Genomic DNA, 25,456 nt, shown 5'->3' on the forward strand with positions numbered 1-25,456 from the left:
ATAGATAGATAGATAGATAGATAGATAGATAGATAGATAGATAGATAGATAGATAGATAGATAGATAGATAGATAGATAGATAGATAGATAGATATGAAGAAGCATCTAGAAGATATCAGTAGCCCTGGGCGAAGGTCTTGCACAAGAAAAATGTCTCAGTCAGACAGGTCTAATGCATACGATACTTTATGGGCTCTTTATTGATCCATCACTACAGATACACAGTCTCCCACAGGACGGTCAGCTAGCAGTGACTCAGCGGTCAATATGTGTCGACCTAGTGGTTGTCCTGCATTGACCTGCTGCATGGAGGATTTGGAGCTGCCAAAAAAAGGAGTCGTCTTCTTCTTCTTTTTCAGTGCCATGCTCTCTATTTACCAACAAGCAACAAGCGAGTCCTCCTTCTTTCTTTTACTTTTCATTAACCTGCTCTACATTTCTGGCAAAAGGCTTTAAAAGAGCCAGCATGTTAATTAAAACATCTACTTATGTTTACCAAATGTTTTTTACCATTTGAAACTCAAAGTGCCTCATGAGCGCTGCGTAGGGAGAGGTGAGGGGCATCCACCTCCCCTCCCTGGAAAGCCCTGCAGGTGAGCTTGCTCTCTTATCACAGTGGTGGGGTATGAGGTACTGCTACACAAGCACATCTTTGTCTGCTTGTGCCTGGCCTCTAAACACATCTGAGAAACAGTATCAGCTGCTTAACTTGGCCTAACTCTCTTGCCGCTGGAGACCAGGCCAGTAAGGATAGAGACTCCCTTTTCCACATGCTTCTCCAGTAGAATAGAAGAGGATATCTACTTTATTGTAGCTATTCAGAACATACACCAGTTTTTGCACGGCAGAACTGAATTTCTGTGTATTTACAGGGTGGGCCATTTATATGGACACACCGTAATAAAATGGGAATGGTTGGTGATATTAAAGTCCTGTTTGTGGCACATTAGTATATGTGAGGGGGAAAACTCCTCAAGATGGGTGGTGACCATGGTGGCCATTTAGAAGTCGGCCATCTTGGATACAACTTTTGTTTTTTCAAAAGGAAGAGGGCCATGTGACACATCACACTTATTGGTAATGTCACAAGAAAAACAATGGTGTGCTTGGTTTCAACGTAACTTTATTTTTTCATGAGTTATTTACAAGTTTCTCTTTGTTCACAGCCACTGACATGTCAAAGAGGTGTGTTAACCTCTTCGAGGAGTGAGGAGTGGATCGAAATTGTGTTGATATCTGGTGAACGTAGTAACCGGGTCATTGCAGCAGATTTCAACGCAAGACACCTTATTTGCAGAATGGGCAAAACAAAAACTGTGACAGGACCCTGTGGTAGGGCGTGGTCTGCGGTGCCGTGCGGACGCACCTGCACCGCAGACCACGCCCCACCACAGACCCTCAGTTCACGCAGAAGATTTTGTTCAGTGATGAGGCAACCTTTTATGTGAATGGTGAAGTTAACAAACAAAACCACCGCTATTGGTCTGACACTAACCCACATTGGATGGATCCCTCCAAGACTGTTGGAACAACAAAAGTGATGGTTTGGTGTGGTATATGGGGTACAACGATAGTGGGTCCATTCTTCATCAATGGAAACCTCAAGGCCACTGGATATTTGAAATTGCTACATGATGATGTGTTTCCCTCTTTATGCACTGAAGCTGGCACGTTCCCTGAGTTTTTCCAGCAAGATGGTGCACCACCACATTATGGGTGCCAGGTCCGAGCATTCCTAGATGAACAGTTTCCTGGAAAGTGGATTGGTCTCGTGGGCCAGTTGAATGGCCCCCAAGGTCTCCCGATCTGACCCCCTTAGACTTTTATCTTTGGGGTCATCTGAAGGCAATTGTCTATGGTGTGAAGATACGAGATGTGCAGCACCTGAAACTACGGATACTGGATGCCTGTGCTGGCATTTCTCCTGCGGTGTTGCTATCAGTGTGTGAAGAGTGGGAGAAGAGGGTTGCATTGACAATCCAACACAATGGGCAGCACATTGAACACATTTTATAAGTGGTCAGAAACTTGTAAATAACTCATGAAAGAATAAAGTTACGTTGAAACCAAGCACACCATTGTTTTTCTTGTGACATTACCAATAAGTTTGATGTGTCACATGGCCCTCTTCCTATTGAAAAAACAAAAGTTGTATCCAAGATGGCCGACTTCTAAATGGCCACCATGGTCACCACCCATCTTGAGGAGTTTTCCCCCTCACATATACTAATGTGCCACAAACAGGACTTTAATATCACCAACCATTCCCATGTTATTACGGTGTATCCATATAAATGGCCCACCCTGTATTTTCCATCGAACCAATATAATACGAATAAATAAATTGAAAGTATAAAATAAAAGTATACATTTAAATTGTTACACATATACAGTTAAGAATATAAGAAAAAAATGTCTATATACTTATATTAGTAAAAGAAAAACTATACAGGATTATTGATCAAGCAGGTAACCTAGCCTGACAGGGACATGTTACTTCAATTCTCCTGCTGAGTGAGCCCTCATCTGGGACTCTCCTCAGCTCTTTCCGGGACAGTGGCGCGGCTGCCCCTCTGTTGGTCTTCCTTGGTCTCTTGTGTTCTGGGGGCCTCTGGATGTCTGGAGTTTTGATCTCCTCCATACCTGCTTCATGCCCTGGAGGACGGGGCTGTGGCCCCCCCACACCCTCTAGCAGATCATTACATGAAGGAACCTTTTAAAAAAAACAAGCGCGTCCATGCTCACAGGTGTACACACGGGTGATCACACCCACAAACTACACCCTTTTTGGCTCCTACCTCAAAGCACACTGTGTTCTGTTGATCTTATGTGCTGCACAATAATGTTTAATATTTAGTATTTACTGTCATATTCACATATATCATTGTGATGTTGTTTATTCTATTACTCTTGTTCTCTTCTGCTTGCTTTCTTTTTTCTTTCTCAGCAGGTGATCCAGGTGATTGATATATGCATTTTTTTTTCCTCTGCCCGTTTTGTTGGTTTTTGTCTTTTGCCCTTCTCCCCCGTCCCTCTTCTCAGCTGTTTCTCTTTCCCTCTTTCTTTCTCCCCTTCTTTCCCCCAGTCAAGTCTGTCCCGTATTCAGTAAGTGAAAATAAAATAAACAATAAAAGGTGAATCAAATGGACCATTACGGCAAGGCTGGGATGGTCAGTTTGGTAAAGTAAAATCCGTTGGGTATCTTTCTTTGCCTTTAGACAACAATTCTGATGGCAAAAGAGCCAAACGGGACAGGCAAAAAAAAAAAAGAAAAAAAAAAAATTACTCAAGTAGTCAATTTATCCTTCTAAAACTCTGATAACTTATTATTCAGATAAGGTAAAAAACAAACAAACAAAACCCTAAATCTTTTCCTAAACCTAAATGGACACCCATGCCATGATGCTCCTTTGATGCAGTTTTGGTGCTGATGTTAATGCCAGAGGAGGTTTGGAAATCAGCAATCAGCTGAGCGTTTGTGGCTTTTACCCTCTCTGCGACTCAGCACTTGGTGCCACCCACTCAGCAACTTTACACGGCCGGACACTTGGTGGTTGAGTTGTTGTGGTTACCAAACGCTTCCTCTTTAAAATAACACCACTTACAGTTAATGGTGGATTATCTAGAAGGGAAGAAATTTCACAAACTGACTAGTTTCGGTGGTGGCATCTTATTACAGTACCACACTCAAATTCAAAAAGCTCTGTAAAAAGAACCATTCTTTCACAAATGCTTGTAAAGGCAGGCTGCACGGCTAGGTGCTTGATCTAATGCACCTGTGGCAAAGGGAATGAAAACACCAATTGTTGAGATAAAGAACTTTGGCCCAAAACTTTTGTCAATGTAGCGCCCTTGAAACTTGGTGTTGAAAGAGGAAGTGCAGTGCAGAGTTTGGGGTTGTTTGGATGAGCAACGGTCTTATTTTGAGGTCTTCCTGTTCTGTAGGTAATAAACTAAGTTGCAACACGTACTGTTGAGGACCTGCCCACAGATTATTTCAGAGTTCTTGAGGTTTGCAGTTTTGTTGCAAGATATGTGAATTCAGAGATGATGTCATCCTCCTCTATGAATGACCTCATAGTTTAGGTTTGCAAAATGTTAATGCCGCACTGATTACTTAAATGATTAATTTAAAAAAATCAGTAATGAAAACAGCTGTTCTTGTTCTAGTTCAAACATAATCCAATTCTGACTGACTTAACGGAACAACTTTTCCTTGTTTAAAAGACCTTACATGGATGAGCAGAAGTTTCAGAGCTAAAAAGCCTTGCATGGTCTGACAAACAGACACATTGATATACATTGTGTGTCTGTCTGTGAGTGTGTGTGCATTGCAGAAGGCACAGATGAGTAACGAGGGGCCTCTGAATGGGTGCAGCAGAGAATTTGGGATTTATTAATTGTCCCGTGACAGAGTGTCGTGTGAAGTAAACATTGCCAGTGGGACCCTGGTCAAAGGAGGTGTGATGGTCAAATGACATCAGCAGGATTCTGGGAAACAGCGTTTCTGTGTTCTGGCGGCTTTAAGGCAGCACTGCAGTGTAATGCGCTGTTGAGAGCAATCAGCTTTGAATGTTGAAGCCTCATCTTGATAAATAAACGACACAGTATGAAGTAAGAAAGTAATAAACAATGATTAAAAAAACACATTACAGAAAGACTATAATTTGATTATTATGACAAGAAATATTTGTAATATAACTGCACAGCAGATTCAACTCAATAAAGAAAGTGTGCAAATGTGAATCCTTTTTCCGGAGTTGCAGGGTGCAACACAACTTCTGCACAAAGACACATACACACTTGCGTGTGCAGACCAACTGATTTATGTAATCCAGTGTTGTCCATCACATGATAAGTGAGAACAAGACTGGCTGCAGGGACTGCTTCCAGGAAGCAGTGGTTATCTCAATGACGGTCACATGATGACAAATCCTGCTGTTGCTGCACTCATAAAAACTATAAAATCAATTGCATCTATTACAAGTGCGAATAAAAAATGAGTTAAGTAATATGTCATTAGAGAGAACTATTTTACCTTCATCAGTACCACAGGAAGTACTTCATTACTTCGTTAACACACAGGGGGAAAAATGTGTAAAATACTAGCTAGAAGTCAGATACACACTCTTAGCCATCAATCTAACACAGTGACCCATTCATCCTGTGTGATGAACCAGAAATTAGACAGTTTGTCATTTGAGTGGATACAGCCACTGAGAGGAAGTTACAGAGAGGCTTCAGAGTGGTGCCAAAGCGTCTACTTGCAGTGGTCTAACAGAGGAAGTGGACTTAGTAATATTACTCATGATGTGATGTAAAGATCAAGTCAAAGAGAGATGTGGCTGAATTAGATAGCTGATTGCTGACGTTTTCACTCTGGTCTCCTCCCACTCAGTTTAAGAGTAGTACAAACAGTAGCTGAATGAAGTATTCTAACTACCACAGATCAGAAATAGCGTATCGAAATTATTCTAATGTAGCAAAGTAATGCTACATGAGTTTCCTTTGAACCTTGCAATAAACACACCTAAATATGAAATGGTTTTTATCGCTGTTCTGATGAATTTACACAATATACAGAAAGAAATGCTTGAGTTGAGATATTGTGTACATGAAGAAAAAATCCACTCTGTTATGTATTTTCTTCTGGCTTTTACTCCTTCTTTTGCTGTGTCAGCACTGATGTAGCAGCATTGTCTGTGTGTGGCTACACCTATCGTTTGGGAGAATACTGCAGCGGCTCCCTGCTCCTTAACAGTAAGCATACATAGAAGTGACTGTATTGCAGCAGTGCTTTAAGTGACCAATGAGGAGGGTACACTGGCACCTTTACACCCTCACTTTGAGTGCATAATCGTAGCGACAGTGGCCGGTGTAGGACAAACAACTCTGCCTATTCATCTGTGGGGAGTGTAACCCTTTCATCTCAGCTGTCAAAATATATCCACGTCTGTGTACTCTGAAGGACGTTGTAAAACTTTGTGAGAGGTCAGTGAGCCAGTGAAGCTCACTTCTGTACAATGACTGAGACACTGAGTTGAGTTGCTGAGGATATTCTGAAGTTTTCTGTTGGTAACGGCTACTGTTAGCCTCTGTTAGCTGCTATTAGCCTCTGTTAGCTTCTGTCAGTCATTGGTAGTGAAACTTTCTTTGAAGCGAATCTAACATTGTTGGACTCTCAAATGACACGAGAATGTAATGAAACTGTTTATCAGAGGGAAACTGTGATTTATGGGCCATTCAAGCCTAACATTAGCTGGCATAATGTTAGCTTACAACCAGCTGATGTTCTTATTAATGTCTGTCACTACCCGATCCGTACTGGAAACCCGATCGGTACCCTGCATGCGCGAAAGGTGTCTACTTCTGGTCAAAGCGTTTTACGATAGTTACAGGTCAGAGTATCTGTTAAGATGTTAAGAATAACAAGTATCTCTTAAAATGTTTCCGATAATGAAACATTTAATATAATGTAGACAAAAACGAAAAATAAAAAGATAGTTACAGATCAGGACTCCTCGATCCTTACTGCGCATGTGCAAAGTCTACCCGATCCATACCACGCATGTGCAGGGGTTTTCTTCTTCTTCTGTTTGTTTAATGGCAGTTTACTCCCCAGTGTACGAGGATACTGCCACCTGCTGACTGAGCAAATGAACCCTATTGTAAACTGAATTAGCGTCATTACAAACGTGTGTTAAATTTGATTTAGTGATAGTCGAGTGTGTTTATGCTTGTCTGTGTGGAGAGGATTGATTAGAATAGTGATGATGATGATGTCCGCTATGCCATGTCAATTGTCAGTAAACACTTCATCTGGCTGATGAATCTTCACGTGACATATTACAAAGTCTGTATTAGGCGCCATTCTTCTTATTTTACAGCGCTGTTGTTCAATCGGGGAACGCTCTCTGTTGAGGAGAAAAGCATGAATTTGTTTGTATACGGATTATCCATTGTTCAAATGTCCCAGTAGTCAAAAAGGAGGCAGAGCTGTTGAGAAATGCTAGGAGCTAACCGGGCGCTAACTGTGGCTGTATCCCAATTCAGGGTCTGCAGCCTTAAAGGCCGCATTTTAAGGCTGATTACGTCACAGCGATGCGACGAAGGCTGTCCCAATTCGAAGGCTGCTCGAAATGCGGCCCTCAAATGCATCCTTCATTTCCCTGAATTTTAAGGACGTGGCACTGTATACTTCATGGCCCAACATATCCCAGAATGCATAGCGCGGCAGTGGGTGTGGATAATTTTGCCGGAAAAAAACGACGGATGAGGGGCGCCCGAAGAGTAAACTTTAAGTAAGTACTGAATATTATGTCACTTATTTATGTGCAAATTTTTAATAACGAAGAGCATTAAAACATTACTGTTGGCCACATGTCGGCAAAGTTATGTGACATTAGTGATGTTTGTACTAACTTGGTTTTAAAGCCTTTACTTTAAAATATACGCCGTTCAATAGCAGACCTTAATTAGAAAATGATCAAAGCTCATGTTGAAACAAACAAACAAATGAACAAAAGATTTTCTCCTTCATTTCTGTCAAACAAAGCTGTATGAAACGTTTCCAGCTGTTAGTATCATGGTTGCTAGACAACCTGGGCAACGCAACGGAGGCTAGACCGTCCCATTTCACAAGCCTCGCACTTCCGGCCTTAGCGGTCTTTAAGTACGCGGCCCTTGAGGATCGTTGAGGCTGCGTACTTTGAGGCTGCAGACCCTGAATTGGGATACAGCCAGTATCATTCAAATATATTGAATGTCGCAATGTTGGCAAAGAGAGGAAGTGACGTAAGATTTGCGCATGCGGGGTACCGATCGGGTTTCCGGTACGGCTTGGGTAGCAACAATTAAGTTAGCTCGTTGTCAGCTGTCTGGGGACAAGAGGGTCGTTTGTCTAATCTACTGACACTAAGCAATTGTGACAAAAAGGGATAAATAAGCATGTTTATGTATTTTTGAGGGTTACATCAGGAGATGGCACACAAAGACCTACGACTTCTCTACTTCTCCACCTTTGGCATGCTACATATGTGTCTCTAGCTACTTATATAAAACATAATTAGGCAGAACTGCAACTCCAATCTCAGCCACTGTATTCAAGATTGCAGGTAAACATGGTGACTTAGAACAAATTGATACCTCCTAATATGTATTTTTAATGTATTAACTCTAAGTTTATGTAAGCTTATGTACACAGATATTTGTATCTTTATTACCATGCATTTGTGTATAGTGCTACAATAACTTTTTGATACTGTATTGTTCCTGGTTCTCAACTATGTTTCTCTATCAAAAAGCTACATTCTTTTTTTCCCCAATGAATAAACTAAAAAAAGACTGAGTGTGCCTTTAACGTACAACAATATTAGCTAAGAACAAAAAAGAAACAGCTTAAAAAAAATCAAAGAAAAGCGGCCAATATGGATTGGTGATCCCATGCTCCCTTTCTGCTTATTTTCTGTTCTCTTTTTACTTTCTACTTTTTGAAAAAAAATGCAAAAATTAATAGAACAAAAACATACCCACTATATGTTAACTTGATTTAGACTGCAAATAATATGGCCATTCCACTGGCCACTCAGTGAGAGCAGATGTACTTGCAGAATAGTTTCATTATGCATTTAAATAATAAATTATTAATTTAAAATATGTTTCAACATGATTAATATAAATATATTCAATGTTCTCCCTGTGTTTATGTGGGTTCTTTCCAGGTACTCCTGCTTCCTCCCACAAAGACATGCAGTTAGTTGGGTTAGGTTAATTGGTGATTCTAAATTGGCCATAGAAGTGAGAATGGGAAAGTGTAAATGTAAGTGTGAATGGTTGTCTGTCTCTCTGTGTTAGCCCTGTATCAGATTGGTGACCTTATGCAGGGTGTACCCCGCCTCTTGCCCAATGGTGGCTGGGATAGGCTCCAGCCCTCCACCGTCTCCAGTGACCCTGATAAGGATAAGCGGAAAAGAGTGGATGGATGGATATTCTAAATCTGTTATTTACTTTTATACCAATAATTTTGTGTTGCTGTATTGTTCCTGGTCCTCAGCTATGTCTCTCCATCCAAAAGCTGCTTTACCAGGGTCTTTAGCTGCACACTAACATCGTTTGCATTACTGATAACATTACTTTTCAAAGCACTTTAAAAAGAAAGCAGTCAGTATGAATTTCTAGACGGCAGCATAATCAAATTTGAAATTTGAAACTTGCTTGAAACATGTAATTCATCATAATGAACATCAAGTATGCTTTTTTATGGCCAAATCTCTGATACGGCCATGTGGTAATGGATCGTAGCATTTTCAAATCAATCAGTTTCCACACAGTGATAACCCTACCTGGCTCAAGTGAGTTTCAAGTAGTTGCAAATCGATTTCCCTACTCTACTGAAATAAACTGTAGAGAGTGGCTGAATAAAAGGGAAGTAGTACGACATCCTTGACATCTTAAGTGCACAAAGATGAAGTAGTCATATTAAGTATACGCAATCTGTAGTAAACAAAACTGTTTGTGTTGTTCTTTAAATTAGAACAACTGGAGTTGTCAATTAAGCATAATGTTAGTTTAGTTAGGCCACTAAATTAATATCAGCTTCCATCCCAGAAGATCTGCTGAACCCTTGACAACAGATACACATATCGATTTGCCTGGCACCAGAATTACCCAAATTCCAGTGTTCTTGGCCTTGGGTGGTTAGCGTACCATATGTCAGATTATGAATCGGTCCATCTCATGCCTGTGTGCAACACACACACAGCTGTCGAGACTGATATGTCCTTAGCGTGGAAGCATTTCACTGTGGGTGAAGACAGTCCCCCAAGCTAAACGGTGGAGGGATGACGATGAAAACATAAGAAGCTAACAAAAAGTTAAAACGGCTAAAGCTATCCGGAGCTCAAAGCTAGCCACAAGGCAGCAGCCTTGGTATGAGCAAAGGATTGAAACAGTTATGAGAAAAATATCAAAATCTTGTTATCTGTAACGGGACTGAAGTTGTAAGCATACTAAAAAAATTATGTAAGTACTTGACATTTGTTTTGTTATATAAATCTGTTGCACCTGCTTTTTGTTTGATTAAGTAAAGTATGTCAGGTAGCTCTTGTACCCCTTTCCAGTGACAGAGCAATTAATTTTTAGCTGATTTAATGTGAGAAGATCCTGTAATTTACCACAGTTTGGACAAAAATGGAGCATTTAATAATTTATTTTATTATGAAAGTTTTTTGAATTTGCTGTCAGTTAAAGTTCTTAAAAAAATCTGAATCAGCAGACCATGCTTAGAAAATAATCGTAAATGGGAATCAGCCAAGAAAACTGCAGTCGGTACATCTCTGCCTTTTATACATCCAACTGTTAAATCTTAAAGGGGACCGTTTATGTGGCTTTAGTCTGCCTACATCTGCTGCTCATCTGCAAGCCGCTTCGCAACCTGCCCCAGCTTCTCTTTTTTATGTCATGACTCTGGTTTTCACATATTTCACATATTTATTGTGGGACCTTGTGGGAAGGTCCCACAATAAAGCCAAAAAGCCAAATATAAATTACTGCAGATGGCTAAAGTGGTCCTGACTGAACTGTGAACATTGAAACAAAGAAGATTTCAGTTAAAAAGCCTTTCTTTTATTTAGTTTTGTGAATCAACGATCTGGTTTACACAGGTTCCATCTGCCCTGAACTGAACTATCTGGATGAAATTAGTTATTCCTACTTGGCGCCAGGAAGAGTTATTAGCATGACAGCCTCTATTTGATATTTGTCAAGCTAAACACACACATACTGTATATATACAACATACAGGAAATTGTTTCAAACACTGGCTCAGACTTGAGAAATTAACAACTCTGCACGGCAGCAACAAACACTACTGTCTGCATTCCTCGCGTGGAAAGCAGCTCCAAAATGTGACAAATCTATCCTCTGCCAGCTTCCTCCTTCAACACACCCACACCCTGAGCCAGCACAGCCCCCCCCCAAGCACCACCAGCGCTACCACCAACATCCACACCCCTCCCTTGGGCCCCCTTCAGCCGGCTGCATGTCTCTGGAGGTCGCCTCTGACGTCAGCAGCTCAACTGGGCACTGTGCCAACTCTGTGGGCCCTTGATGGATGCAGTCGGTCTGAGAAACAGTTCGCTGTGAGTAGAGTGCACGGCACAAACTCAGCCCAGCCGGCTCAAACACATCTAATGACCCGTAAAAACCGGACAGGTCCATTCCTTCTCCTTTTCTTTTGTGTATCACAAACATGGAAGATTAAAGGAGACACATGTGATGATGAGTGATATGCACTGCTAATGGCCAGGATAATAAACAGAGCCTGAAAATGCACTGTTGTTCCCCAGACTTACAAAAACTGCAATTCTTAAATCCAAGCATTTTGTCTTAGTGATCCAGAGAGATGCAGCTGACTCTGTAGGTTTTTTTTTTCTGTATATGTGTGTGGTAGGGGGGTATACCTGCAGGCCTGCTGCTGGTTTTCCTCTTCAGCCATCTGTCCAACGTCTCTGCACTCACACTCTCCAACACAAAGTCATCCAGAATCTGCGGGTGCAGCGAGAGGTAGGCCTTCACTTTCTCATCTGTCAAGCCTGAAACACAAAAACAAAACACTTTAAAAAACTTTATTTAAGACTAATGAAACTGTGAGAAAAAACAACAACAAAAACACCAAAACAATACTGATGTGAGATAATGAACAGAATCATTGATGCTAGAAAGGAGAAGTGTAGCACGTGAGAGGAATGAAATAACATCTCACTTGAACCCACAATGATCCCGAAGGTCACCCAAACAAATGCAAAGGATGAAAACAGCTGAAGGTCACTTCATTCTCTTCACGGTGAGGTGAGAGCGGTGGCAGCCGAGCCGAGGCTCGAGTTAAAGCTCTTTGATAGCCGGGCTAGCTCACTTATGTTTACTGTAAATCTGTATCTCCAGGGATAGGAGCCCCCAACAGAGGCAACAGGATAAAGGAGGACTCGATTGTGCTTAATAGGCAATTAGGATCTTGAGAGCTTGCTAAGTGCTGCTGTTTACTGTCTTTGTTGTCAGGGAAAAAAGCCATTTGCCAGACCATCGTTGAGGGAAAGTTGTTTTTAATACCCCCACTGGCGTCTGTGAAGCAGTCATGATGCACTAGGACGCCATCATGTTTAGGTCACTCAAACAAATGGAGTGTATGTCTAAAACAAAGACTTCTAACTGTATACATTTAGACGTGAAGTGTCATCTCATAATGAGAAGAAATGCATTCTTACAAAAGACAAACAGAGGTGAATTTACATTTTATGGCATGGTAAACTATAACTATACGTTTTCAGATAATAGTAGAGAGAAGAGTGTTGACAGCCCTGAAAGTTTTTATAACGCTTTCTCACAAAATGTCTGGTTATCAGGAGCATCTGTGTAGACTCCCTCTGTAGATGCACAAACACACACACATGTGGCATGAAAACATTAGTAAGTGGGGTGTCAGTCAGGAAAGCTGCATGAATATCAGTGTTGTGAATCGCTACAGATCCCTGTAGACAACACAACAGTAAGCCGGGTGTGTGTGTGTGTGTGTGGGTTGGAGGGGGTGGGGGGTGAGTGTTGTGCCAGATGACAAAGTAAAACCAGATGCAGAGATAGAAAGACTAAATTCTGCTTCAGCTGCAGGTAACCTGTTATGAGCCCATAAAAGGTTGTGGTTAAAGAATATCTTTCACTTTTAATTTAATTTTAGGATCATAGTGCTCCTGATTCAGACTCTGAGCTATCCACGACCTTTGATCTATCCCTGCAGAACAAATCATTTGATGTTCAGTTACGATCATCTGCCCAGAGTGTGTGTGTGTGTGTGTGTATAGATAGAGCAGGCTTTTGGTTACAGGCAAATAAGGCAAACAGAGGTGGGGGTAAGTTTGGGGGGGTGGAGGACGCTACAGTCTGATGCTGTCCAGACACGAGACACAGCTCCTCAGGAGCGGAACGCCTCACGAGACTCCTGGCCAGCTCTGACGCACATCGGCAGAATACAGCTTAATAAATCAGGAAAAGTTAAAGAGGGGTTGGGGTGGGACGGAGAGAGCTGCGGAGGACAGAAAGACACACGGAGAGGAGCTAAATGGGAGCGCTGCAAATAACCCCTACAACTTTGTCCTATTTGAAACACAAAGAAGGCACTGTGATTGGTGACATTACAAAAGATGAAAAACAAGGATGCTGTATAAATTTATGAATACAAGTTTTGTGTGAAAGGAGTCTGAAAATTGTTTAGCAATCATATGTGTGCACATGAACAAAATAGTCAAATGTTCTATTTCCATGGGGCAAGAACAGCAGTGATAAGAGCTTTGCAATGGCTAATAAAATGGTGTTAATTAAAATTTCTAGGGCTACACAAGTGGGGAAAAGTGGGCATTTGTAAGACCTAAATGACAACGACGGGTCAAAACTGCGGCGCAAGCCCAATGCATGTGCCACATTCTGTAGCTTAAAGGAATCAACTAATAGTGCTGTAGCAACTTCACTGGTGACAGATACACACATTATATTCATTCATGTGTGTGTTTAGAAGAAACATTGTTTATAGATAAAGTAAAAAATGTCAATATCATCAATCTATTCTTTTATAAGAATCCAGAGAAATGACTGACTTGACCTAATGTGACTATATTTTACCTTGATTGTGATTAATAATTCCCTTTTTGAACATTCCTGCTACGTCACGTTGACCTTATAGGCTTTCCTTCTGAAATCTTTCGAGCCACAGCGCACATTAATGTGACTGCAGTGAGACTCAGAGCTGTGGGATATGCGTCAGTGTCCTGGTCCTGAGACTATAGAGGCTAATCAAAGGTGCAGCCCAATCTGTCCCACATGCTGCGGTCCAGAATGGCTAACCCCACTGGGAACTATATGTGCTCACTCAATCAGGACAGTGAGAGACTGCTGTTGCAGATGTAACAGCTTGGTGACTGGTTTAACCAGGTTTTTAATTGTTTCCCCCCTTTTTTTTGTCAATGCTAAGAAAAAGTAGAACTTGAACATAAAAGAAAAATAAATAATAAATAATAAAATAAATAATAATAAAAGAACATAGAAGCACACACTCTCATCATTTTAGGGTCTGTAAGATTTAACTGAATTACATTTAGTTTAATAAATAAATAAATATTTTTTTAATGAACTTTGTACATGAGAGGTTAATTCTTCCAGTGTTTATTATGACAATAAACTGTTTGGATACTGCAGGTTGTGCAAACAATGCCGATAAAAATAAATGCTCTGCTTAGGTAAAAGCAAACATTAACCTAACAAAACAACAGATTTATTAAAATGAAACTATATATTAACAAAATGGATCATAAGTATTAATTCTGATTCATGAACGCACAACTGGGATTTTACTGTTTACTGATGTTGCCGTGGGAGAATGTGCTTGTTTATTTACTTCATGTTCCCAGCACAGAGGTTCAAAGGTGAAAGGTAAATACCTGAAAACAAGAGAAGTGCAAAGGAGTCTCACAAATCTGAATTTCTAATTAGATTGTTATTCGAATGAAAAACATCTACAAACTGGTTTAAAGTCAGATTAGGTACAATCAACAGTGATCTGAACCCTGCATGTGATCATTTTAAACAGCCTTGTGGTGCTCTGTTTAAAAAAAAATCTGGACAGAGTGTTGCATGATGTATTATTATGGCAATATTTGGAGTAACTCCCCAAGATGTAAATTTAAGTATGGCCCAAGCTGACATCATTACCTTTTTGCTCACTTTTGGCCAGAAGGTCTGTGCAAAACAGAAGGACTCCTCAACTGGAATTAAGTTTGTCATCTGCTACTTATAACTAGAAAAGGTCTGTTGTTTTAACAAAGACTCAAATGAATTTTTCTTTGCAACCTGGCAGCCATCCTTTTCTTTTGTGGCAAATATGGAGACATGAGTGCAATAATGTTTTTGTTTTATGTTTTTTTTGTTTTCACTTATCACAGCATGTTTATGAGCTGGCAGGACTTTTTTTAATTATGTGTCTTTATATATACATTTATACATATATACATATATCTCTTTTTCAAAAACTCTTAATGGTAATGGTAAATGGCCTATATTTGTATAGCGCTTTACTAGTCCCTAAGGACCCCAAAGCGCTATACACATTCAGTCATCCACCCATTCACACACACATTCACACACTGGTGATGGCAAGCTACATTGTAGCTACAGCCACCCTGGAGCGCACTGACAGAGGCGAGGCTGCCGAACACTGGCGCCACCGGACCCTCTGACCACCACCATATATTAATAAATATACATTGTTTAATAAAATAAAATAAAATAAAATAAAATAAAATAAAGACTGTGACCTGTCCGCTTTAACGAAGAGAAGTACCTTTTAAAAAAAAACCTTTAAGTCAACTGAAGTCACTCCTTCAGCCAAAAAACCTATAGGTGGGAATCAGTTGGTTGTGTAGCATGCTCGTGAGTGGCTGAAGCCAAGTTGGCAGAAATGTTTGTAACTGACTCAGACTTGGGCTTCCTGTATAAAAAAAGCGAAGCCTGAGTTCATGCAGTGAGGTATTGTTGCATAACACTTATCTTGACACCACACCCCAGGATTTGGAAGGGAAAAGGCCAAACCAGTCAGAGTTTGTCTGGGTCTTTGCACTCTCACACCCAAGTTTGTAAGAACATGCTCCTGTTTGACAAAAAATATATTAACATATAGCATAGGCTATATGCTTTACAGTGTCAGAAGCAGTTTCGTGGTTCTATTTCCAACATCAAAAACGCCCTGAAACAGCTTAAAAACAGTCAATTCTTGTGAGTTAGCGTTCAAGTTTATGAGCGTTTTTATGAAGGAAATCAATTCAGTATGCTCTGATTTTATATGGAAAATTTAATGGCTTGTAAACTGCAAGTCCTCCGTCTTATAACAAAATCTACTAGTATATCTGTAGTATACCAATGTGAATGTATGTCAATAAGTTGGACACAGAGCGAGATACCATATGTGCGATACATTTGCAGGTCAAAATGTATCAGTGGCACACAAGAGGAAACACTTCAGAGTATTTCTGATGGTACACCATTAAAGAGGAGGGTGCTTTATTGACTATGAAAAAACAAAACAAAACATGTGAAGCAAGGCTGCAATTCTCTGTATTCAAAAGGTTGCTTTTATTTTAACATTCACATTTATTTATCCAGCCTCAAAAAAAGAGAGAAACAGAAATCAGTTTCCTGTTTTTCTTTTTTAACTTTAAATATTCTCTCTATATATTTTAAATCTGAATTTCTCATTGTGTCTTTGACTACAGAAAACTCATCCATGTTGTACTTAACGTAACCCTATAAACATCACTGTAATGATTTGGCAGAGTGGAATCTTTACAGGGAATTGGCCTAGAAAATTGCACTGATTGCAATTTTCTAGGCCAATTCCGATTTTTTTCTAAGTAGGAGCTTTTCCAAGTAAGATCTGATTTTGCTGAATCAGGTTTTCTTTCTAAGAACTACAACTGACAGCGTATACAAAAAATTCCCCTATTCTTTAAAGCAAAATTTTACATTCTTAATAAAAGAAAAGACCAAATTTTACAATCTTCCCCAAACTGCAATAAAGTTAATTACAGGATGTTCACTGACTGAAACCATTACTGACTGCTGCTGGCAAGAGGTTCAAATAAGTAACAAAAAAATGAGTTGCTGTACACCCATCTTTAGCTAACATGTTTTACATTACCAAACAAAAGCATGTGCAATAGATTTATGGAACAAAACAAATGTCAGTTACTTGCATAATTCTCCAGCACATTTATAAATTCTTTGATTCTCTGCTTTGATCCTTTCCTCACACGGAGCCTGCAGAGCTCTGGATAGCTTTAGCTTTAGATGCCTTCCCTTTGCTCAGAAAGGTGAAGGTGATTTAAGATGATTAGATGTTGTTATGAATGTTTTTGTCATTTAATTTTTTGGTGGTTTACCTTGATGAACTTCATGTATTTACTCACAGCTCATAGAGCTATGATCTCATAGCTCACAAGCTAGAGCTGTCACAAGCTAATGACATGTTAGTGTGCGACTGTGAGTGTGCGTGTGACGACTCAAATGGACCGTGCATGTGTTGCGCACGCATGAAAAGCACCAGCTCATAATCAGCAGTGTTGGGTGGAAGTAACATGTTACTGTAACTGCATTACATTTTCAACAATACAGTAATGTAAGATGTTACTGTACTACACTGTATTTACACAGTTACAATTATGTTTTTACTAAGAGTCTTCAGTTATCTGCACACTTGGCGGATAGAAAGAAAAAAACACCAAACAAATGTGGTTTTCTCTTCCTGCACATTTGTGCTACAGTGAGCTATTTTCATTTTGAGTGCAGAAGGAGGAAAATGTTGCAGCAGTACAGCAATACAGCTTTTGAGGAGTGGCGATATGGACGTTACTTTTAATTAATGTACACAAGGCGAAGAGCACGCTAGTAAAGCGGAAACTACATCCAAGACCGAAACAACTGTACTACGCCGCTAACCCAACTTTGCCTCTTTGCAAACATCTGCACAGGTAGGATGTTAGCAAAAAGCTAGAACCCAAAGTGATTTTGTTATGGCTGTCGAGCACCCCAGCCCAGCAGCCAGATCCTGATCTTCTCCTCTGTCGCCTCTGTCAGTGCGCCCCAGGGTGGCTCTGGCTACAATGTAGCTTACCATCACCAGTGCGTGAATGTGTGTGTGAATGGGTGGATGACTGGTTGTGTAAAGCGCTTTGGGGTCCTTAGGGACTAGTAAAGCGCTATCCAAATACAGGCCATTTACCATGTTCAATAGGTAACAAAAGCAGTGATGAGCAGTCAGGGCCGAAGCCTCCGTTCACCTGTTCGTGTTTCTACTGTAGAATCAATGTAGCGATTCTTTTGAATTCTCTTTGTGCTGGTTTTCATCTATTGTGTTGTTGACATTGTGTTGACACCTAAAAACTTCAAGAAAGATCATCTGTCTGTCCTTATTAGGATAGGTTTATACTGTTAACTGGTTGTTGTAAGAATGCATTTCAAGTCATCTTCCGGCGTAACAAGAAAGTAACGAGTAGTGTAACAAATTACTTTCTCCGGCAAGTACTTTAAAAATATACTGCAATACTTTTAAGAAATGTAACAAGTAATGTGTAATACATACAATGCAATAATTTTCTTGAACAATGACCCCAATAATCAGATATACACAAGGCCAACCAACCAGTAACTGGTCTGGTGTGTGCTGGAAATCAGCAGATTCCTGGTTGGTCGATCAGTGACACCAATATTTTTAGCTGAATTATTATCATTATAAAGATTTTAATTTTTATTTATCTATTTTTGCTGCCCGGAGCCATGCCCACACATTGGTACACCACCCTGGTGATGTGGGTGTGGTCTAACTGATGTTAAGTGGAAGAAACCATAACCATAATTTTTCTGTTGGAGAATAAGAATTAAAATGAATTTACCCAAATCAACACAAACACTCCAACTAGAGCAGGGCGATATGACCAAAAATATTTATCACGATATACATTTGAAAATTTGCGATAACGATATAACTGACACTAGACAAAATACTTTACAACTCCACAACTTTATTAGTGCAAAAAAAAAACCCCATCAATATATTTTCACTTAAACAAGCAGGTGTTTTATGTGAATTAAAGTTATATAAAAATTTAACAGTGCAAATGCAAATTCCTTGCTGACAGTTTAACCAAAAGGCATTTCCAGGGGAAATTGGCCGACATATCCTCAGCATAATATCCACAAAACTTAAAAAGAGGTTATACACACACAATACGGTAATATTATGTTGAAGCACAGTACGTATCACTCCGCCAGGCTCCTGACTACGATAGCTGTAATGCTCCGACAATCCATCAAGCAGTCCGGGTTCGTAGCTTAGCAAAGTCGTACTAAAACATCCCATCCATCCATCCATTTGCTTCACACCTAGTGGTAATTTGGATTATCCAATCAACCTATCCCCACAAGTTGCATGTCTTTGGACGGTGGGAGGAAGCCAGAGTACCCGGAGAGAACCCACGCAAACACGGGTAGAACATGCAAACTCCACACAGAAAGACCCCGGCCTGATGGTGGAATTGAACTCAGGACCTTCTTGCTGTGCGGCAACAGTGCTAACCACCTTTTCGAGCGCCGTGTACCACATAAAGTCGTTTTGAGGTCAGTAAACACAACCAGAATACATACATAAGGCCCATTGGATTATAAGGGGCGTTGTCGATTTTCAGAAAAATCAAAGGATTGATTTTAAGTGTCCCGTATTTTCCAAAAAACACGGTAATAACGACGGCCCGCTAGCATGCTCTACTAAAAATAGTGCTTTGGTGTGTGTCTGACGGACGAAAGCTAAACCAGTTCCACACCACTGAAGTTGCAGCATTTTTACAAACCAATTCTGGTTCATCTGTTTCATTCAACGATTTGCTTTCACCGCCATGCTTTTTCCGACGTGTGCGTATGAAAACAAAGGCACTGCGCATGCGCGTTTTACCCATATTCTATTGCGATATTTCATTTTTCTATCGTTGCCCAAAATTATACCGGTATTACCGTGAAGGGTATGATATGGCCCAGCCCTAACTCCAACTATAAGAGGCAGCAGGAAACTAACCAATGACTGTTCTCTGAAAAGTCTATAAAATGATTTTTTTTTAATGTTTTGTTCTTTCGGCAAAGTCTCTTGGCTTTCACCAAGTTAGTGAAGCTCAGACAGCACGTGTAGTTGTTAATTATTTTCTTCATATTAAGAAGAATTCTTACTGCTTGTAAAGCTGAGAAGCGAGCTTGTTACCGGTGACTGAAGGAATGCCGGCAGTACACCTTGATGTTTATAAAATGCTCATAGCACAATATCAAAATATCATTATATGGGACCTTTAAAAAAATACATTAATGATCAGAGTTGCTCAATTGTATTAAACTGGATCTGAAAATGACAATTTTTCAGAATCTATAAAAATATTTGCTACGATGTACATGATTTTTACTGTGGGTTAAAATGTGTTAAAATATGCGTTTGGGTTTGAAACTTTTAATCTGTCAAATAAAATCATTATAATGATAAAATGAAATGACCATTAACAGGTTATCTTAATTTTTTTTTCACATTTCATTCATTTCTTTTCCAAAAAGTTTCCATAAACAGGAGAGCTAATTTGAGGTGTGAGGGTAAGGATGAGTCAATCTATCTATCTAACAAAGCTTTTCAGTTAAGACATCACTCATGTTTACTTTTATTTCTTCTTGATTATTATTTGGGTTGATCTGTATTTTATACAAAGGAAGGTGGTTACTTTTGGGTGAAATTGTTTCTTCTGGATTAATATTATCACCTCTTTTCACTCTCTGTTATTACTGTTATTATTACTGGCTCTCTTCCACAGTGTGCCTTACATCCTGTCTCCCTTTCCTCACCCTCAACTGGTTATTACCCATGGTTGACTGTCCTTTTATCAGGAAAAAGTGTCTGTTTGTAGGGGGTTTCTTCCTGTTAAAAGGGAGTTTTTCCTTTTCGCTATCACCAAGTGTTTTGCTCACACGGGGTCATCTGGTTGTTGGGGTTTTATTTCTATTATTGTAGGATCTTTACCTTCAATATAAAGTGGCACTATATAAACAAAACTGAATTGAGGTTTATTTGTATTTTATGCAAATATGAGGATATATATTTTGAAAAGTGCAAAATATAGGAATGATTGATTTAAAAACAAATCTTGTGAGACGCTGCTTTTTTTTAAAACTTAATAAAGAAACTGACATATAAAGAACAGAGGATCATTTGCAGAGCTGTTAAAAACAACATTCAGCTGCACTCTGTCTTATCACTCATCTTCGTTTCCCCACGATGAAGCAGCAAGCTCTGGGTGTGACAGAGCCTGAACTGTGTGCCTTCAGCACTCCCGGTCAGATGATGTTGAGCAGCGGAGCCAATGCTGATGTTTAGTGAGCAAGATGCTCCTCCTTCCCAACACATAGATGAAAAACGCACATGAGAGAAAAAGGGAAAAGACCACTTCTCTTCAAGTGCACTCCTTCTGGCAGAGAGTCAAGGGCAAGCTGCCAAGGTAGTACTTTTCACTTTCCTGACATGAGGCTGAGGCAGGAAAGAGGGGATGGGGGGTGGGGGCTGCTGGGTGCGTGCGTCAGCAGGTCCGCCTGGGACTCCCTTGCCAGGAGGTACGAAGAGCATGTGGTTCTTATCTTATCTATGGGAGGGCTGGAGCACAGCATCTAACACTGACATTCAGTGAGCAAGTAAAAAGAGCGAACACTGAGAATGAAAACACTTTGACTCATCTCCCACTGTTCACCTCATTTATTCATTGAGCCTGAGCTGCCGAATCTGGGTATGTGTGTGTGTGTGTACTTATGCAGGTGGATGCACGCAAATTTCACCGCAGCCAAGGGTGAGGTGACTAGTGAAGTTAAATCAATACACCATTCAGAGAAAAGGTGTCACATAAAGAAAATGCTGTTTCACGGTGGACTTTAACTGCTGCTCCATCAACTCCACAGACACGCCCCCAACGGCTGCACAAGCATGCAAGCGACTGAGAGACAGAGAGGGAGATTTCCATGGAAATGTGATTTGCACTTTTTCCATTACCATGGTCCAGATCATTAGACAAAAAAGGGGCGATAAATGGCAAATTAAGATGCAGATAAGGCGTGGGGCCCTTGATCTACAGCCTAGCAGAGTGATAACAGGCAAGCCCTCAAACCACTGTTACAGAAACGCAGCTGAGCAGCCTTCACATTCAAGTTTGAAACTAAAACCTTTCTGGTGTATTCACTTTTTTAAAAATAATAACTAAATGTGAACAAGAGGCAGCGTCACAGTTTCATAATGAACTGGAGTTGCTTTCTTAGTCCCACCATCTTGCCTGAAGTAGTGGTTTGATTTAGCAATGCCCTCCCCAATCCCCAAAACTCCCCCTCAGAGAGCCACATCAGTAATCAAGGGTCATGTTCCCCACTCCACATCTGGTCGATGCTGAACTCTGCAGCCGTTCTACAGAGGGGCCAGTGGGGACCCGGTAATGAGAACCACAGATTCTTGCATCTTCTCCAGCGCTGTGCTCTTTTATGAGCCTTGACACAAAGACAAGCTGTAAAGAAATCTACACGCATGTGGCCTTTTCCCATCCTCTCAGATACCAACCCATGACAAGATGACAAGGGGTCAATGGACGCCTTGAGGAGAATGTCATCTGTTTCACTGATCAAGCGGTGCACTGTGCCCTGGCACTGATCCAGTCCTGCACAAATCGCGTTATAAAAAAAGGGTTCAAACGCCATAACAAGCTAATTTTCTTTGGCTTGAATTTCCAGAGAGTTTAAATCAACAGTGGAGACAAATCACAAAGAGAAACTATTTGGCATGTGCTCGATCCAAGTCTGGAATTATTTAGTCATTCAAATTTAAATGCTATGTTCATATTCCAGTCATACCAAGCACTACATGCATTTATAGATTTAGCAACTTTGCTGGGAGAAGTCCTCACCGTGAGAGAGTAGGCATGTGGTGGAATAGGAAATGTCTGGTGTGAACACTTCCTGCCTGACAATGTGTCCTTCTTCACTAAGTTAAGCAATTTGTCAACAGCCAATTGGGTTTAAAAAAATGCCTGAGAGATCATATTAGTGCTAGCCCAGTTTGACCTTGATGCACTGACCACAGCTATCTGCAGCCAAAGAAACACACATCTGCGCACACTATAGCAGATTTCCTCCAAGTCAGCTTACAAACAGTTAGGTCTAACTATAGGAGTCAAAGGGCAGTGAACAAGCCAACGTGTTGTCTTGACAAACTGAGTCTATCCCTTCAGGACGGACTCGTTTTGCTGGATGGTCCAGCAACAGGTACCATATCAGTAATGACAAATGATAGGTGGACAAACATACCATTGGCTTCTAGAGAACAAAAGAACACTTTTTCTTCCACGCAGAAAAACATACAATGTGCAGGAGCCATTTAAAATGATCTATCACATGCTTAATATTTGTAGAAAGCGCTTCATGTAAACAGTGGTAGAAACACAAGCTGGGAAATTATATGTGTCTGCATCAGTGGAAAGGAAAACATGCAGGGAGAACATAAACGGAACATCAAGTTAATCCCGGATTAAACCCAGATTAATCGACGGCTATTTGAAGAAATGAGTTATATACCCACATGGGCGTCTAAGCCGGACACAGAACTGGTTGGCTGATAACTTTTTCTCATGTTTTGTTTTCTATGAGAATGACTTGTTTATTAAATTATAATATACAGTACACATTAGAGCAGTCAAGCTCTATAGCAGATATTACTTTAAGATACTCTGACACCCGCAGCCACCCTCATATGATGTTGTTTTGTAAATCCAAAAAGGGCAGAAGCTTTGTTAAATCTCAAATTCTCGAGTATGAGGGCAAGATACCTACATACTGTACCTCAATACATTCCACAGATGCTCACTGCTGTGTCTACACTTCAAGCATCAACCTGGCTTCAAACTGCGAACTTCTTATTACAGGTCTTCACTGAAGGTCCCTGAAGGCGCATAAACTGAAGTTATCCATGGGTCACACAAACAGTGTAAACCCCAATCAGCAGAGAAACAAATGACAAGAAGTTCCCACTGTAGAATTTAAAAGATAAGCAGAGAGAGACTGAAAAACAGCATGCACAAAGGATGTAAACTCAGCCCTGAGACGCATGGACATGCTAAGGAAACAAATATAGGGGATGAAAACTGTAGTGACAGAAAAGCAAACAAAACTAAACGAATCCATTCACTGATCTTACATCTTGTTTTGCTAATCCTGCCATCTTTTTCAGTGACAGTAATATGAAATTGTGAGCATACCTGACTCTGGTGTTTACCATCACACCGCACTTAAAACAAATTCAAAACAAGTAAAAAGAAAACGATAATAAATGTTAGAATGGGAAAATGATTTACCACAGCACTGGTATAAAACCATCGATGACTACATAAATGCTAACTACATGCGTGCGATAACTTAAACAGCAATCGTTTTTATATTTTTATAATTTATTTGCAAAATATTTATTCCGAAACCACATTTTAGTGCCCTACTCGCACTTTCTTTTTTCGCTTCATCTCATGCTGTAGACTTCGCTTTTTTCGATGCCATGTCTTACCGGACAACTGCTGACTGTCCCCTCTACAGACCAGCTTAATCTTTATTTAAAGTCCCTGCAGAGACAGAAGTGATATTTTCCAAGTTCGGTTCTGCTTGACCCTCCAGCGGAGTCCCCACCCATCTAATTCATCTGCCATTCATAAAGTTAGGAAGACAAATGGGCAAATCACACAGCCTACGCCTGCAGCACCAGAACAAATAATAGATGCCAAAGCTAGCCCATGTTTTCTTTCTTTTTTTTGGCCGTCTACTGCACAGTTTGGTCAGGTCAAAGCGGTTTTACTTTTGCGTAAAAATTACTTTACGCACTGGAAATTTCATTAGGAAAAATACCTACTTGCACCCAGGAAACAGTCCGTTAACCTTCTGAAACAGCTTGTGGAAGTCGGACCATCTTCCATGTCGGATTGTGAGCCCAAAAGGAGAGAGGAGCCACGGGGAAAAGTGCGCCTCTGCAGCTGCAACTTGGTGCGTCTGAGCGAAAAAAAAAAAAAAATTCCCCAAACCCCGAAACTATTCCAGGACGCCTTGATGTGATGATGCCTTCAATGCTTGAGATTGTGCGCGATTTAGGAAGGGCAAGGAGAGCAGTGTGGTGCCACCCCCTCCACGCTCCTCCACCGGCGCTATGACCCAGCACCGCTGGCCAAGGTGTAGCTACAGTCGATCCGCCTCCTCAGCGTGGTGGCTCCGCTGTGGATGTGCTGCAGCAGCAGACTGAAGGGAGCAGAGACGTCGACGCATAGACACAGAGAAATGGGAGTAGGCACACACACACACACACACACACACACACACACACACACACACACACACACACACACACACACACACACACGGGGAGAGACGGTGGCGCGATGCTGTCAATTCATACACAGTTTTCCTGTTTGATTTTCAAAATAAAACGGCAAGCGACGACTACAGGATTTGCCTAGGGAGAAAAAAATATCTTTATGTATAATGTTCAAGATTTTAATACAAGTCTGCGGCATATTCACGAAGAATAAGCGAGCATCAATACTTCCGAAGACTATTCATCCAGGAAATCTCTACAAAGTAGTATTTTGAAGAGTCAATAAAGCTGTTTCCGGTATTTTTGTACCCATTTGACACATTTGGGAGGCACTGCTGTTCTTTTTCCTGAATTTGGCTGCGTAAAAGGGGCCGAACCATATGCCCCGCGCTCTCCAGGGACACGCTGCTGTTTCCTGATCCACTATTCAGTGGTCAAGGAGGAGACAGTGACAACCTCGAAAT

The 25,456-nt window shown here is 40.6% G+C and overlaps 1 protein-coding gene across 6 annotated transcripts in view; it reads right to left on the reverse strand.

Annotated features, from left to right (window-relative positions):
- The window catches only part of pde10a (phosphodiesterase 10A), a 66,151-nt gene that overhangs the window by 22,585 nt on the left and 18,110 nt on the right, over positions 1 to 25,456 (reverse strand). For 5 of the 6 annotated variants that reach the window (XM_005915419.3, XM_042215214.1, XM_005915418.3 and 2 more), the window contains one exon: positions 11,461 to 11,592. In XM_005915419.3, coding sequence (XP_005915481.1) covers positions 11,461 to 11,592 — 132 coding nt within the window. Of the gene's footprint in view, positions 1 to 11,460; positions 11,593 to 24,536; positions 24,962 to 25,456 lie in introns of those variants that run through there. The other variant, XM_005915420.3, reaches the window with a different exon arrangement.

This window comes from Haplochromis burtoni, unplaced genomic scaffold (assembly GCF_018398535.1).
Source record: "Haplochromis burtoni strain Fernald_Lab_line unplaced genomic scaffold, NCSU_Asbu1 Contig_12, whole genome shotgun sequence".
Taxonomy (NCBI): domain Eukaryota; kingdom Metazoa; phylum Chordata; class Actinopteri; order Cichliformes; family Cichlidae; genus Haplochromis; species Haplochromis burtoni.